Source organism: Nilaparvata lugens, chromosome X (assembly GCF_014356525.2).
Source record: "Nilaparvata lugens isolate BPH chromosome X, ASM1435652v1, whole genome shotgun sequence".
NCBI lineage: Eukaryota > Metazoa > Arthropoda > Insecta > Hemiptera > Delphacidae > Nilaparvata > Nilaparvata lugens.
Genome location: NC_052518.1, coordinates 101905925 through 101922773, shown reverse-complemented (window position 1 = coordinate 101922773; position 16849 = coordinate 101905925). Strand labels below are relative to the sequence as shown.

The following is a 16849-nucleotide window of genomic DNA, read 5'->3' as shown; positions in this document are numbered from 1 at the left end:
AATTGTCCAAGTATTTTTATTTTTTATTCTGATTTGTCTAAATAACCTAAAAGATTATGTTCAATTATGTAAGAGGTTGAGTTTATACTTTTTATTCTTCCAAATGACAATAAGATGATATTATTATAAATGTTTCGATTCTTGAATTATAACACAAATAATGAAAAGTTTTTTGATCAGCTGTTTTAGCACACTTGAAATTTAGCAATCTGAATGTCAACGTCAACAATGCTTGTTGTCGTTGACTTCGGAAGTTTAGGTTAGAAGTTCTATCCTATTCTGAAAATCTTTTGAATAGTTTATAATATATATTAATATCTGTATTTTATTCATCCAAATAAAATTATAGTATCTTATTGCAGAATACTTATTCAATTCTAGAAGCATAAACTGATTCCGTTTCATAAACCATTTTGTAAACACGCTCACATCAAATCAGAATCAGCTGACTTCAAGGTTATTTTACAGCCCTAGGGCCGTAAACTTTTACCGCCTGGTCAGAAAACAATCATTTTCGGCCTCCATATGACGCACGAAAACCAGCTCATTACATCCAAGTGGGGCGAAAAAAATTTTTCTGCACTCCACATTTGCAACATGACAACGCAAAATAGTTAGGTTATATGGAGCACCAGTGCAGCAAAATCAAAATTAAGTTGGTAACACTGACTGTGGTATAGTGAGGTCCACGTTATAATATGGCAGTGGAGAACAGCGTTAGCTATTTATTTTCCTTGATTATAGTCATTTCAATGCATACATTAAGATACACCCCCTTCAAGCAGTCAAATAAATTTTCAATCGAATTACTAATCATTATAATTTAATTATTATTATTCAATTTTAAATAAATTAAGGTTTTTATTAATGATAAAAATACACAGAAAAACATTTGATGGATTTCAGGGAATTTTACTAATAATTACCCACTTTTCATATTCAATGGTAAGTATAGGAAAAATTTAATGTGAAATACGTGCACAAAGTTCGTATGCTGCACTCAAGAAACCATTATTCCGCACTCGCCTATGGCTCGTGCGTAAACGTTTCTTTCGGTGCAGCAAACTGTCACTTTGCGCACTAGTTGCACAAATAACTATTGACGCATAATCACGACTAAACTACTAAACTGATAGACTTGAAATTTTAAACTTAAGGTCCCTATACCATGGGGATCCGACAATAAGAAATTCAATAAAATTCAGTTCAAGATGGCGGAAAAAATGGCGTATAATCACTAAAAAACCATGTTTTTTCACGGTATTCTCGAAAGCGGCTCTAACGATTTCTTCAAATTTATACCATGGATAGCTATTTATAAGCCATATCAACTGACATGAGTCTCATTTCTGGGAAAATTGCAGGAGCTCCGTAATATTCTTGAGAAAAATGGCGGATAATCACTAAAAAACCATGTTATTCATGGTTTTCTCGAAAACGGCTCTAACGAATTTCTTCAAATTTATACCATGGATAGCTATTTATAAGCCCTATCAACTGACATGAGTCTCATTTCTGGGAAAATTGCAGGAGCTCCGCAATATTCTTGAAAAAAATGGCGGATAATCACTAAAAAACCATGTTTTTTCACGGTATTCTCGAAAGCGGCTCTAACGATTTCTTCAAATTTATACCATGGATAGCTATTTATAAGCCCTATCAACTGTTGATAGGGGTATAATAGCTATTCATGGTATAAATTTAAAGAAAATCGTTAGAGCCGTTTTCGAGAAAACCGTGAAAAACATGGTTTTCTAGTGATTATCCGCCATTTTTTTCAAGAATATTGCGGAGCTCCTGCAATTTTCCCAGAAATGAGACTCATGTCAGTTGATAGGGCTTATAAATAGCTATTCATGGTATAAATTTGAAGAAATTCGTTAGAGCCGTTTTCGAGAAAACCATGAATAACATGGTTTTTTAGTGATTATCCGCCATTTTTCTCAAGAATATTACGGAGCTCCTGCAATTTTCCCAGAAATGAGACTCATGTCAGTTGATAGGGCTTATAAATAGCTATCCATGGTATAAATTTGAAGAAAATCGTTAGAGCCGCTTTCGAGAATACCGTGAAAAAACATGGTTTTTTAGTGATTATACGCCATTTTTTCCGCCATCTTGAACTGAATTTTATTGAATTTCTTATTGTCGGATCCCCATGGTATAGGGACCTTAAGTTTAAAATTTCGAGTCAATCGGTTAGTTAGGAATGGAGTTATCGTGTTCACAGACATACACACACACACACACACCACACACACACACACATACACACACACAGACCAACACCCAAAAATCATGTTTTTGGACTCAGGGGACCTTGAAACGTATAGAAAACTTGAAATTAGGGTACCTTAATTTTTTGGGAAAGCAATACTTTCCTTACCTATGGTAGTAGGGCAAGGAAAGTAAAAATTATCAGTCTGTAAAGTTCAGGACCATATAATTGTAGGTTTTAGGTCATATAAAAGTTCAGGACCATATAAAACTTGTAGATATTTCATCGATTGCTTCTTAAACATTCATCGACAAGAATTGAATTGAAGAAACCAGACAGCAATTCCATCACAATCAAACAAATAAATAAACTTGATAAGTGTCTATGTCGGCATCAATGAGCCGGGAACCCTATCATTTGAATTGAAAATCCAGAGATCAGCACTGTCTCAAGCCTCTCACATCTCCCCTAATATACTAAATTCATGGTACAGTATTTATGTATTTATTTAGCGTATGGCAGATACACAACACATATAAAGCTCATGAGTCTCAAATGTCTACATATACACTATATTTTTTCAATTTCTTCAAGATGTTGTGAAGTTTTTGGTCAGGAGAACAATTAAGTTTATCTGACCGCCATTATATGCTAGTCCATTTAGCGTTACCCAACATGGAGGCGAACTAGCGTTACACATATTTAAGTAAAAACCTGATACAGTATTATTTTTTGTCGGATGAATTTTTCATGAATTTTCCATTTTGTTGCAGGCCAACTCTGAAGCAGCTCTGGGCAAATACACGGCAGGATCAGTTTCTGGAGCGGCAGGAGACGCCGGTCTCTTCATTAAGAACCACACCTACTAGAAATAGTCTCAATTTGTCTTGTACTGAAATTTATGACAATATTTATTCCTCTAACAATTGTGGGGTACGTTAGCACCAAATGATTTCAAAACAATGATCTTCCTATAAACTAGTGTTTATCTTCACAAAAATCAGATCATATGATGCTGAAACTTGCAAGTTTAAATTAAATAGTGGGAAATATTCAGAGTGCAGTAAACTATTGGTACAAAGTAACTTGTATTGCCTTATTACTCATGTTAAGCTCTTTCTCACTTTGATATTTATTAAGATAATAAAACTTGAAGATCGTTGTAAATTATTACTATTTTGTTATACTATTTGTTGATAACTTTCCAAACCTTTATATGTTTCAAACACAATTCTCCACATCTAATAGATAACCCAAATTTGTATAACTTGTTGATTTATTATATATTTTTATATGGGTGTTCTTTGGATAGAATCTTTATCATCTTTACCACCTTCAACCTCCAGCCCAGTTCCTCTTCATTTTTTATTCTATTTTCTTCCATTTCCTGCGTTCTCATCACAAAACCCTCCTATATGTTGTTTTGTCTGATCGCTGCCGTTGGTTTGATTACGAATGCTGTTTCAATTTTTGGTATATATAAATATATTTATGTAAACAGATTTTCTTACAATAAAGAAGTATTTTATCAATTATAGTTTTTTTCTTGCACCTTTCAAAATCAAATGATACTTTTTATATTCATTTGGAAATCTTTCACAGTACATAATTATATTCACTAAAAGTCACAATAGATTTCTCATTTAAATGAAAAGACTAGATGTTGTCCAACCACTAATCTGAGAGTAGAGCTAAGATTTTATGTTTCAGTGAATAACTCACCCTATATTGTAGCGAATCGTCTCATATTATAGCACGACACTTGATAGGTCAACCTAAATTCATAGCCCGAATATCAACAAATCTGGGAGATGAAATGCATGAATAATAAAAACATTATGGATTTTTGAAAAATGGTAATAAATTAAAATCGCTGAACCTCACAGGAATGATATAGTAAATCGGATTCCAGATTTGTGTTCCTCGTATCAAAGAGCATGAGGTCAAGAAGTTTGAGCGATTTTTATTTTTCACAAAGAAATGAGAAAAACCATCGTGGGTTTTTAAAACTGAAAAATTTTCTCAGACTTGGCTGTAATTTGCACCATAGATCGAGCTTGACCTGAAAAATGTCTGAGCCAAACTTTTACACCACCAACTACTATACAGGATGAGTTATGCAGTTTCAAACATAAAATTTGCAATATTAATAATATATAATGAACGGTAAGGAATTTTGCAAATCGGATTACAGATTCGTGTTCCTTGCATCGAAGAGCTTAATGTCACGAAGTTTGAGCGATTTCTATTTTTCACAAAAAAATGAGAAAAATCATGGACTAACCATTGTGCATTTTGAAACAGTAAAAAAGTATCTCAGATTCGGCTGAAATTTGCACTATAGATGAAGTTTCACCTGAGAAATGTTGTAGTTGGAGCCAAATTTCGCACCCCTAGCTACTATACAGGATTGTAGCTTCAATCATAAAATTTGCAAATTATCAAACGGCCATATCTAATGAACGATAAGGAATTTTGCAAATCGGATTCCAGATTCGATTTTTGTTTTTCACAAAAAAATGAGAAAAATCATGGACTAACCATTGTGCGTTTTGAAACAGTAAAAAAGTATCTCAGATTCGGCTGAAATTTGCACTATAGATGAAGCTTTAACTAAAATGTCGAAGCCGAATTTGGCACCTCCAGCTACTATACAGAGTGAGTTATGCAGCTGCAAACAAAAAATTTACAATTTTTCAATTACCATATCTCCTGAACGGTGAGGATTTTTGCAAATATGATTACAGATTCGTGTTTCTCGCATCAAATAGCGTAAGGTCACGAGATTTCAGCAATTTTTATTTTTCACAAAAAAATGAGAAAAATCATGGACTAACCATTGTGCATTTTGAAACAGTAAAAAAGTATCTCAGATTTGGCTGAGATTTGCACCATAGATCGAGCTTGACCTGAAAAATGTCTGAGCCAAACTTTTACACCACCAACTACTATACAGGATGAGTTATGCAGTTTCAAACATAAAATTTGCAAATTATCAAACGGCCATATCTAATGAACGATAAGGAATTTTGCAAATCGGATTACAGATTCGTGTTTCTCTCATCAAAGACCATAAGATCACAAAGTTTGAGCGATTTTCATTTTTCACAAAAAAATGTTGGAAACTATCGTGAAACACACTGAAACAAAAAGTATCTCAGATTTGGCTGAGATTTGCACTATAGATGAAGCTTTACCTCAGGAATGTCAAAGCCAATGTTGTCACCTCCAGCTACTATATAGTGTGAGTTAACGTGAAGTTTGAGCGATTTTTATTTTTCACAAAAAATTGATGGTAATCATGGACTAACAACTATCGTGGACCACACTGAAACGAAAAGTATCTCAGATTTGGCTGAAATCTGGCCATATCTCCTGAACGGTGAGGAATTTCGCAAATATGATTCCAGATTCATGTTTCTCGCATCAATAACCATAAGATCATCAAGTTTGAGCGATTTTTATTTTTCACAAAAAAATGTTGGAAACTATCGTGAAACACACTGAAACAAAAAGTAACTCAAATTTAGCTGAAATTTGGTCATATCTCTTGAACGGTAAGGAATTTCGAAAATATGATTCCAGATCCGTGTTTCTTGAATCAGAGACCATAAGATCACAAAGTTTGAGCGATTTTCATTTTTCACAAAAAATAGACCACCATCATGAACCACACTGAGACAAGAAGTTTCTCAGATTAGGCTGAAATTTGGTCATATCTCGTGAACAGTAAGGAATTTTGCAAATATGATTCCATGGACTAACCATCATGAACCACACTGAGACAAGGAGTATTCTACATTTGGCTGGAATTTGGCCATATCTCCTGAACGGTAAGGGATTTTGCAAATATGATTACAGATTCGTGTTCCTTGCATCGAAGAGCTTAATGTCACGAAGTTTGAGCGATTTCTATTTTTCACAAAAAAATGAGAAAAATCATGGACTAACCATTGTGCATTCTGAAACAGTAAAAAAGTATCTCAGATTCGGCTGAAATTTGCACTATAGATGAAGTTTCACCTGAGAAATGTTGTAGTTGGAGCCAAATTTCGCACCCCTAGCTACTATACAGGATTAGTTATGTAGCTTCAATCATAAAATTTGCAAATTATCAAACGGCCATATCTAATGAACGATAAGGAATTTTGCAAATCGGATTCCAGATTCGATTTTTGTTTTTCACAAAAAAATGAGAAAAAACAACGTGCATTTTGGAACAGTGGAGAGAGTTTCTCACATTTGGCTGAGATTTGCACCATAGATGAAGCTTTACCTAAAAATGTCGAAGCCGAATTTGGCACCTCCAGCTACTATACAGAGTGAGTTATGCAGCTGCAAACAAAAAATTTACAATTTTTCAATTACCATATCTCCTGAACGGTGAGGATTTTTGCAAATATGATTACAGATTCGTGTTTCTCGCATCAAATAGCGTAAGGTCACGAGATTTCAGCAATTTTTATTTTTCACAAAAAATTGATTGGTAGCATGGATTAACCATCCAGCATTTGGAACAGTGGAGAAAGTTTCTCAGATTTGGCAGAGAAATGTCGAAGCCAATTAGGCACCTCCAGCTACTATACAGAGTGAGTTATGCAGCTGTAAACAAACAATTTGCAATTTTTTAATAGGCCATATCTCCTGAACGGTGAGGAATTTCGCAAATATGATTCCAGATTCATGTTTCTCGCATCAATAACCATAAGATCATCAAGTTTGAGCAATTTTTATTTTTCACAAAAAAATGTTGGAAACTATCGTGAAACACACTGAAACAAAAAGTAACTCAAATTTAGCTGAAATTTGGTCATATCTCTTGAACGGTAAGGAATTTCGCAAATATGATTCCATGGACTAACCATCGTGAACCACACTGAGACAAGAAGTATCTCAGATTTGGCTAGAATTTCGTCACATCTCCTGAACGGTAAGCAATTTTGCAAATATGATTCCAGATTCGTGTTTCTCGCGAAAAAGACCATAAGATCACAAAGTTTGAGCGATTTTCATTCTTCACAAAAAATTGATTGGTAGTACTTACCATCATGAACCACACTGAGACAAGAAGTATCTCAGATTTGGCTAGAATTTGGTCATATCTCCTGAACGGTAAGGAATTTTGCAAATATGATTCCAGTTTCATGTTTCTCACATTCTACATTTGGCTGAAATTTGGTCATTTCTCCTGAACGGTGAGGATTTTTGCAAATATGATTACAGATTCGTGTTTCTCGCATCAAAGACCATAAGATCACAAAGTTTGAGAGATTTTCATTCTTCACAAAAAATTGATTGGTAGCATGGACTAACCATCGTGAACCACACTGAGACAAGGAGTATTCTACATTTGGCTGAAATTTGGTCATATCTCCTGAATGGTAAGGATTTTTGCAAATATGATTCCAGATTCATGTTTCTCTCATCAAAGACCATAAGATCACAAAGTTTGAGCGATTTTCATTCTTCACAAAAAATTGATTGGTAGCATGGACTAACCACATCGTGAACCCCACTGAGACAAGAAGTATTCTAGATTTGGCTGAAATTTGGTCATATCTCCTGAATGGTAAGGATTTTTGCAAATATGATTACAGATTCGTGTTTCTTGCATTAAAGACCATAAGATCAAAAAGTTTAAGCGATTTTCATTTCACAAGAAATTGATAGGTAGCATGGACTAACCACATCGTGAACCCCACTGAGACAAGAAGTATTCTACATTTGGCTGAAATTTGGTCATTTCTCCTGAACGGTGAGGATTTTTGCAAATATGATTACAGATTCGTGTTTCTCGCATCAAAGACCATAAGATCACAAAGTTTGAGAGATTTTCATTCTTCACAAAAAATTGATTGGTAGCATGGACTAACCACATCGTGAACCCCACTGAGACAAGAAGTATTCTACATTTGGCTGAAATTTGGTCATATCTCCTGAACGGTGAGGATTTTTGCAAATATGATTACAGATTCGTGTTTCTCGCATCAAAGACCATAAGATCATGAAGTTAGAGCGATTTTCATTATTCAAAAAAAATTGATTGGTAGCATGGACTAACCATCGTGAACCACACTGAGACAAGAAGTATCTCAGATTTGGCTGAAATTTGGTCATATCTCCTGAACAGTGAGGATTTTTGCAAATATGATTCCAGATTCATGTTTCTCGCATCAATAACCATAAGATCATCAAGTTTGAGCGATTTTCATTTTTCACAAAAAAATGTTGGAAACTATTGTGAAACACATCCGTGTTTCTCAAATCAAATACCATAAGATCACAAAGTTTGAGCGATTTTCATTCTTCACAAAAAATAGACCACCATCATGAACCACACTGAGACAATCATAAAGTATCTCAGATTTGGCTGAAATTTGGTCATTTCTCCTGAACGGTGAGGGATTTTGCAAATATTATTACAGATCCGTGTTTCTCACATCAAAGACCATAAGATCACAAAGTTTGAGAGATTTCTATTCTCCACAAAAAATTGATTGGTAGCATGGACCACGTGAACCACACTGAGACAAGGAGTATTCTACATTTGGCTGGAATCTGGTCATATCTCCTAAACAGTGAGGAATTTTGTAAATATGATTATAGAGTTGTGTTTTTTGCATCAAAGATCATAAAATCATGAAGGTAGAGCGATTTTCATTATTCACAAAATATTGATTGGTAACATGGACTAACCATCGTTAACCACACTAAGACAAGAAGTATCTCAGATTTGGCTTAAATCTGGCCATATCTCCTGAACAGTGAGGAATTTCGCAAATATGATTCCTGATTCATGTTCCTCGCATCAATAACCATAAGATCATCAAGTTTGAGCGATTTTTTTTTCACAAAAAAATGTTGGAAACCATTGTGAAACACATCCGTGTTTCTCAAATCAAATACCATAAGATCACAAATTTTGAGCAATTACATTGTTCAAAAAAAATTGATTGGTAGCATGGACTAACAATCGTAAACAACACTGAGACAAGAAGTATCTCAGATTTGGCTGATATTTGGTCATATCTCCTAAACGGTAAGGATTATGCAAATATGATTCCAGATTCGTGTTTCTCGCATCGAAGACAATTAGATCATGAAGTTTGAGCAATTTCCATTCTTCACAAAAATTCGATTGGTAGGATGGACTAACCATCGTAAACCACACTGAGACAAGAAGTATCTCAGATTTGACTAGAATTTGGTCATATCTCACGAACGGTAAGGAATTTTGCAAATTTTTCCTAAGATTAGTGTTTCTCTCATCAAAAACCATAGGATCACAACGTTTGAGCAATTTCCATTTCTCACAAAAAATTAATTGGAAGAATGGACTAACCATCGTGAACCACACTGAGACAAGGATTATCTCAGATTTGGCTGGAATTTGTTCATACTTCCTGAATGGTAAGGAATTTTGCAAATATTATTCCAGATTCGTGTTTCTCGCATCAAAGACCAAAGTTTGAACAATTTTCGTTTTTCACAAAAAATTGATTGGTAGCATGGACTAACCATCGTGAACCACACTGAGACAAGGTGTATCTCACATTTGGCTGGTATTTGGTCATATCTCCTGAACGTTGAGGAATTTTGCAAATATGATTCCAGATTCATGTTTCTCGAATCAAAGACCATAAGATCATGAAGTTTGAGCAATTTTCAATTCACAAAAAATTGATTGGTAGCATGGACTAACCATTGTGAACCACACTGAGACAAGAAGTATCTCACATTTGGCTGAAATTTGGTCATATCTCCTGAACGGTAAGGATTTTTGCAAATATGATTACAGATTTGTGTTTCTTGCATTAAAGACCAAAAGATCACAAAGTTTAAGCGATTTTCATTTTTCACAAGAAATTAATAGGTAGCATAGACTAACCACATTGTGAACCCCACTGAGACAAGAAGTATTCTACATTTGGCTGAAATTTGGTCATTTCTCCTGAACGGTGAGGGATTTTGCAAATATGACTACAGATCCGTGTTCCTTGCATCAAAGACCATAAGATCACCAAGTTTGAGCGATTTTCATTCTTCACAAAAAATTGATTGGTAGCATGTACTAACCATCGTGAACCACACTGAGACAAGGAGTATTCTACATTTGGCTGAAATTTGGTCATATCTCCTGAATGGTAAGGATTTTTGCGAATATGATTACAGATTTATGTTTCTCTCTTCAAAGACCATAAGATCACCAAGTCTGAGAGATTTTCATTCTTCACAAAAAATTGATTGGTAGCATGGACTTACCATCGTGAACCACACTGAGAAAAGATGTATTCTACATTCGGCTGAAATTTAGTCATATCTCCTGAATTGTAAGGATTTTTGCAAATATGATTACAGATTCGTGTTTCTTAGCTCGGTAGATTTTGTATGCCAGTTACTCGAGCACTAACTCTACTAGTGAAAATCAGGCTTAATGGATTTGCAAGATTCATAAACTATTTTTACTGTTGCAGGTAAAAACGCCATAGTTCTGTTTTTGGGACATGCCCTGACCAAGAACACCTTTCCTTGGAGTTATATGCCAGTGTCCCATGAAACTCATCTTGGATTTCTAGCTATGAATGTAATCGGCACATCACTCTGGCTCATCATTGCCACAGAAATGGCCAGGCATGAGTTCTTTATAACTATCTAACCACATTGAAATTAATCATAAAGAAAAGATAGTAGAAGATGTCCACGGTATAGGTCGTTAGTTCTCCGAATCTCACTGATTATTTTATTTATTTATTCATAGAAAATAGGTAGAATCTAGGTGTAAGCTGCATTTATTTATTTATTATTTATTTAATCATTCAGAGTTACACCACTTTCAGAAGAGTACCACATGCTTTCGCCCAAAACGGTTCCAATTGTAATAAATACAACAGTCCAAATGTAGCTAGGTCATTTCAACCTTAATTTAACAATATCGGGGGACCGAGCTTTGCTCTGGAGTGTAAAAGCATAGAAAATTTGTAACGAAAGATTGAATTCATAGTTTATATATATTTATTCATTTTCTCAGTCGTACAATTATTTTTACAGTTATATGAGGAGGCACAACAGGCTTATGCCCAAAACTGTCCCTTTTCAAATGTAGGATATACTACAGTCCAAATCAAAATCTAGGTTAAGCTACTATCACTCATCCAAATAACAATATTTATTCATACTTCAAAAAACAAACACATCATCAATTACAAAGATATAATATGAATTCGATTTAGAATGATATACTATGTTTGCTACAATATTTTTTAATATACTATGTACTATCATAGAGAAACGATAGCTTAAGTAGATATCCCATGGTATAGGGCGTTTATGTCGCAAATTTTACTGCTATCCCAAGCCGATAGTTCACGTATTTCTTTCCTATGCAACTGTGTGTCGCTGGTAGTCTATCATATTGTGCCGTTCATACACTATCACCCCAACAAAACAGTAAAAATTGACAATAATCGGCTTGAGATAACAGTAAAAGTTGCGACATAAATTCCCTATACCATGGGATATCTACTTATGCTATCGTTTCTCTATGGTACTATTCTACACTAACAGCATCTAGTTACTATTTTGGACTTTCTGAAGTGAACATGTTTTCTAAAAAAAGAGAAATAAACGAAAATAAGTTTTGCTGAATTTTTCTTCTCGTGAGATCAGCTGGATGATCCCACACATGCACTCGTTCACTCTCCTCCATTACAGTATTGACAGACGACAAAATTTCCAGCTGTTTTTCCAAGGACGTATTTATCCTTTTAATGTCCTTCAGCGAGTTATCCCAGGGTTGAGACCTAGTGCAATCGAACGAACTTTCATATCATAAACCTACTTTGTTCCAAATTTCGTGAGAATCGTTAGAGCCGTTTTCGAGATCTGGTCACACACAGATATATAAACAGAAATTGTTCGTTCAATAGTATAGGATAAACAGTCCAGAGATTGAGTAAAGTTCATGAATAATCAATAATTATTATTAAACGAAAATCCCAATTATATTGGAAATATTTCCATTCGTGAAGTTCATGATTTGATTCAGGTACACACAATTTTAAGCCAAAAAAATGTATAGACTAGAATTTTTCACTGTCGATATTGTAGGACGTCGAGCTGGATTCGCACAGTGAACAGTTAAATATATTTATAAAATAGAATTCTACAATTTGTATTCTTGTTTTTAATAGCCTATTTTATTAATTTTAAAGGGTACTATAATTATATTTTATAAATACAAGAAATTAGCCCTGAATTCATACAAGTTAAAATATAATTTTCATAAGCTCCATTGGTATTATTCATACACACTGTCCGTCTGAGTCACTACCTCCATAAACAAAGCCATAGTACATTTTGGTGATGTCAGCACAGGTAGGGATCCTAAATCAATAAAAATTTGTTGATTTCAGCTGATCTATATCAGTCAGTGTTTTTATTGGTGTTTGAGCCCTACCTGTGCTGACGTTACCATTAACCACCTGTCATGCACTATGGCTTTGTTTACGGAGGTAGTGGCTGGGTGGGAATAGTCCAATTAGAACAAGTGTGAATTATATTTTTACTGTTGGTGACAATGAAACAGTTGCATACAACATTCTCATCGTCACAAATCCAGCTTCAGTGCACCAAATCCCACTGATTTTATTGTCAATTACTGTCGACTACTGTTGAGCAATTTCTCGATTTTTTCAAATCTTGGCCCAGAAAAGTTTTGACACCCACAAAGTTGCAGCCAAAATTTTATGGGTTATGTAATTTTCACATCATATTTCTTCTTTTAGATTTAAACATAAAGAGAAATGTGCCAAACCGTTGACGTGAATCTTAGACCTCACTTCACTCGGTCAACAAAGCGCTGTACAATTGATTAATTTGATTTTCTAGCTCTGAATTGGTTATTTCTGGAATCCACACATTCAAATTTCCAATCCACCACCCAATTATAATAATAAGCTTTAAAAACGCAAATTTTATCAAGCATGATGACCTACTGCTTTTTGAATCCAATTTTCATTTTATCAGTCACGAGTATCAGCACTCCTAGCTCTGTCCCTGATGCGAACCAGACATTCAAGAATGTACTGATTTACAACAGTAAGCATTTTTAGCCTCTTGAAGAGTGGTCTGCAGTGAGCCATGTAGTCACTGCCCGTCAGCACTCGCACAGCCTTTTTCTGCAGAAGCAGCACATCACCAAGTCGTCCAGAGTGACCCCACAGGTGAAGTCCATAACATACATGGCTGTGAAACATGGCATAGTATACAGTAAGCAGGTATCCGGCACCAATTTCCGATTTCAACTTTCGCAGAAGATAGAGCGCACTGGACAGCTTTGAGCATTTAGCGGTTATATCAATTAAATTGAAGATTATTGTCTTTTATTACTGTCCTGGCCGAGTGTGAGAGTGTTAGAACGACACTGTATATCAATTTAAACTCTAATTAAGCTATTATATCAATTAAATTGCCTTTTATTACTGTCTTGGCTGAGTGAGAGTGTTTGAACAACACAGTATGAGACTTTACAGCATCACTTGGCTTTTCGAAAAACTACGTAGATTATTGATTCATTTTGAAATACATATATATGAGAGCACAAGGATAACATCCCATAATTATTGCTTGCTTGACCCTTGAAACAAATAAACAATAACCAATAAAATAACAAAACTATAACGTGAACCACACTATAGTTACAAAGCTCATGCAGTTTTGGTGCTGCAAAATTATTTTTCTAATTTATGAATATTTCCCATTCTAGTGATTATATTTCTTCTATGTTTGGTTTTGAAACATCTAAATTTAAAAATCTACCTTGTGAAAATAATTAAGGGCTGAAAATTTTGTCAAGTGGACAACTACAACAAGACTTAACCTATTTCGGACAATGTGTAACCTTATTTAAATTTGGGAGAGGAATAGCACAAGGTTACCTTATTTTTTCTCTTCCTATAATTTTTGATGATGTAATTATTGTATGAATCAATAAATAAAGAATGCAATGTGTTATAATGGCTTGAACAGACAGTGAAATTTGGAACGTATGCCTATACCATGTGATACATTCTTACACTATCTGTTCTATATGTTGTAATTCTCTAATTGAGTATGAAGAAACTTATTACTTCAATGAACTGATATTTTTAATATCCAAAAATGTTTGTAGATTTTGTAGGTTATTACTAATAGGTACTATTTACGTGTAATTTAAATGTTAGAATTTACTTTTTATTAATATTTGTATCTCATTTTAAAATTAATATATATTTATAAAAAATGTGTGATGATTATTATACAATATTTCATTAATAGTTAATATTTTCCTAATTGTTATGGAATATATTACCAAAACCAAGATACCTATAGTGTGAGGTGCACGTTATAATGGCAGTGTTTGATTAGCAATGATATTGCTATCCTTGTCTAACATTCAACACAGCGGATAGCGTTATCTCTTTCTCGCTTTCCACTGTTGCCAGATTTTCTTTTGTAGAATCAATAATTAATTAACAAAATATTCCATCTTAAATTATTGAAAAATATAATTTCTTGCTTAATAATTGATAATTTTAAACGAGAATGAACAGTTAATATTACATCAATAAAGCTGTATTACCTATCATCTATAAAAGGCATTGACAAGACAGAGGATCGGCAACGTTGTTCTCTTATCTTTCTCCAGTACCATTATAACGTGAACCTCACTATAGAGTATCAACTACTGTTCATCTCATTTCTTCATGAGTTTACTATGAGTAATATTCGGAAATATTCATACAATAATTAAATAATTAAAATGATAGGGAGAGAAACAATAAGGTAACCTTGTGCTATTCCTCTCTCAAATTTAGATAAGGTTATACATAGTTCAAAATAGGTTAAATATATTTTCACTTTTTGTGTAGTTGAGAAGTTGATCATATTGTGGTAATAATTCATATTAAATGAAAAAGGCTAAGAAATTGTCAAAAACCACAGATTTATTGATATTTAGAAAGACCGGTTTCGGTTGTTACACCATTTTCAATCTCTCATGGTATGTCAGCATGTCAAGTTCATCAGAGATTGACAATGCATTTAATAACCGAAACCAGTCTTTCTAAGTATCAATAAATCTGTGGTTTTTGACAATTTCTTAGTCATTTTCATTTAATTAAATATATTTCTCAATACTCGAATGCTCTAGGCCTTAAGGCACAGAGAGGTACACTTTGTTCTTTTCTGGGCTTCTGGCTTGAATATAGCCTAGTTTGAATAATGATAATTTAATATTTGAATGGAATAGATGGACTGATAAAATTAAAATTGGATTCAAAAAGCAGTAGGTCATCATGCTTGATAAAATTTGCGTTTTTAAAGCTTATTATTATAATTGGGTGGTGGATTGGAAATTTGAATGTGTGGATTCCAGAAATAACCAATTCAGAGCTGGAAAATCAAATTAATCAATTGTACAGCGCTTTGTTGACCGAGTGAAGTGAGGTCTAAGATTCACGTCAACGGTTTGGCACATTTCTCTTTATGTTTAAATCTAAAAGAAGAAATATGATGTGAAAATTACATAACCCATAAAATTTTGGCTGCAACTTTGTGGGTGTCAAAACTTTTCTGGGCCAAGATTTGAAAAAATCGAGAAATTGCCCTTACATCCCTCATATATCAAACCATCCAGTTCTCATTATTTATGATAAATAGCCTTATTTCGATATGCTGAGTAAGATTGTTCCTCTTGACTTTGCTATGAAATCAAGCATTGAACGAGTGAAAAAATTGAGGTGGTCCTTGGTCCCCCCCAAGGTGAATTCTGTCATATTTTTTTCTTTTTTCATCACTTTCAATTATTGTCTGACATATTCTAACATCATTATACCGTTCAGTGTGACTGCAGATTTTTCAAAAATAACACAGCCAACCTCGAGTGACCCCTGGATTCAATTTTGGGTTTGATGGTGCACTATCAGGAGCATAGATGCCATAATATTATGTGATTCCAACATCAAAAACTGATGTGAAAAATACAGAGCCAATCGAATCTTGGCTGCAAAATTCCTTAATGATTAACCAAAATTGGCCAAAATCAAAAAATTGCCCTTGCACCCCCCTAATGAATTTTGTTGGATTATTCCCACAGAGCTAATTTTTCTCTGGCTGCTGAATCCGATTTCAAGCATGGATAAGCTGTGGTTGTGATTTTTGACCAGCAATGAATGTTATCTCAACTGAATCTGATGCCAAATTGTAATGGTCGAAAATTTCCTTGGCCAGAATTGGAAAAAAATTGAATAACTGCCCTTACATTTACGGCAAAACGCGGCAATAGATTTTCATGAAATTTGACAGGAATCCTTTTTAAATTGTGTGTCGACATATATACAAGGTTTTTGGAAATTTTGCATTTCAAGGATAATATAAAAGGAAAAAGGAGCCTCCTTCATACGCCAATATTAGAGTAAAAATCAGAATATAGAATCATTATAGCTGTCGAGTGGATTATGAATTACATGCCATGACGCATGCAATTCAATATCGTAATGTAACTTGGTAAAAAATCAGCAGCTGTGTAGACTATTAAATGCATGCTTCATTGCATGCAATTTTTATGCACTATTAAATGAACTATTGATTGTG

The 16849-nt window shown here is 34.1% G+C and overlaps 1 protein-coding gene across 4 annotated transcripts in view; it reads left to right on the top strand.

The window, feature by feature from the left end:
* LOC111043812 (fructose-bisphosphate aldolase) overlaps positions 1–3751 on the top strand; it is a 30554-nt gene extending 26803 nt beyond the window's left edge. For all 4 annotated transcript variants that reach the window (XM_022328861.2, XM_039442857.1, XM_039442856.1 and 1 more), the window contains one exon: positions 2992–3751. In XM_022328861.2, the coding sequence (XP_022184553.2) occupies positions 2992–3087 (96 nt within the window). In that variant the 3' untranslated portion in view covers positions 3088–3751. The remainder of the gene's footprint in view (positions 1–2991) is intronic.
* Positions 3752–16849: the final 13098 nt, after the last annotated feature.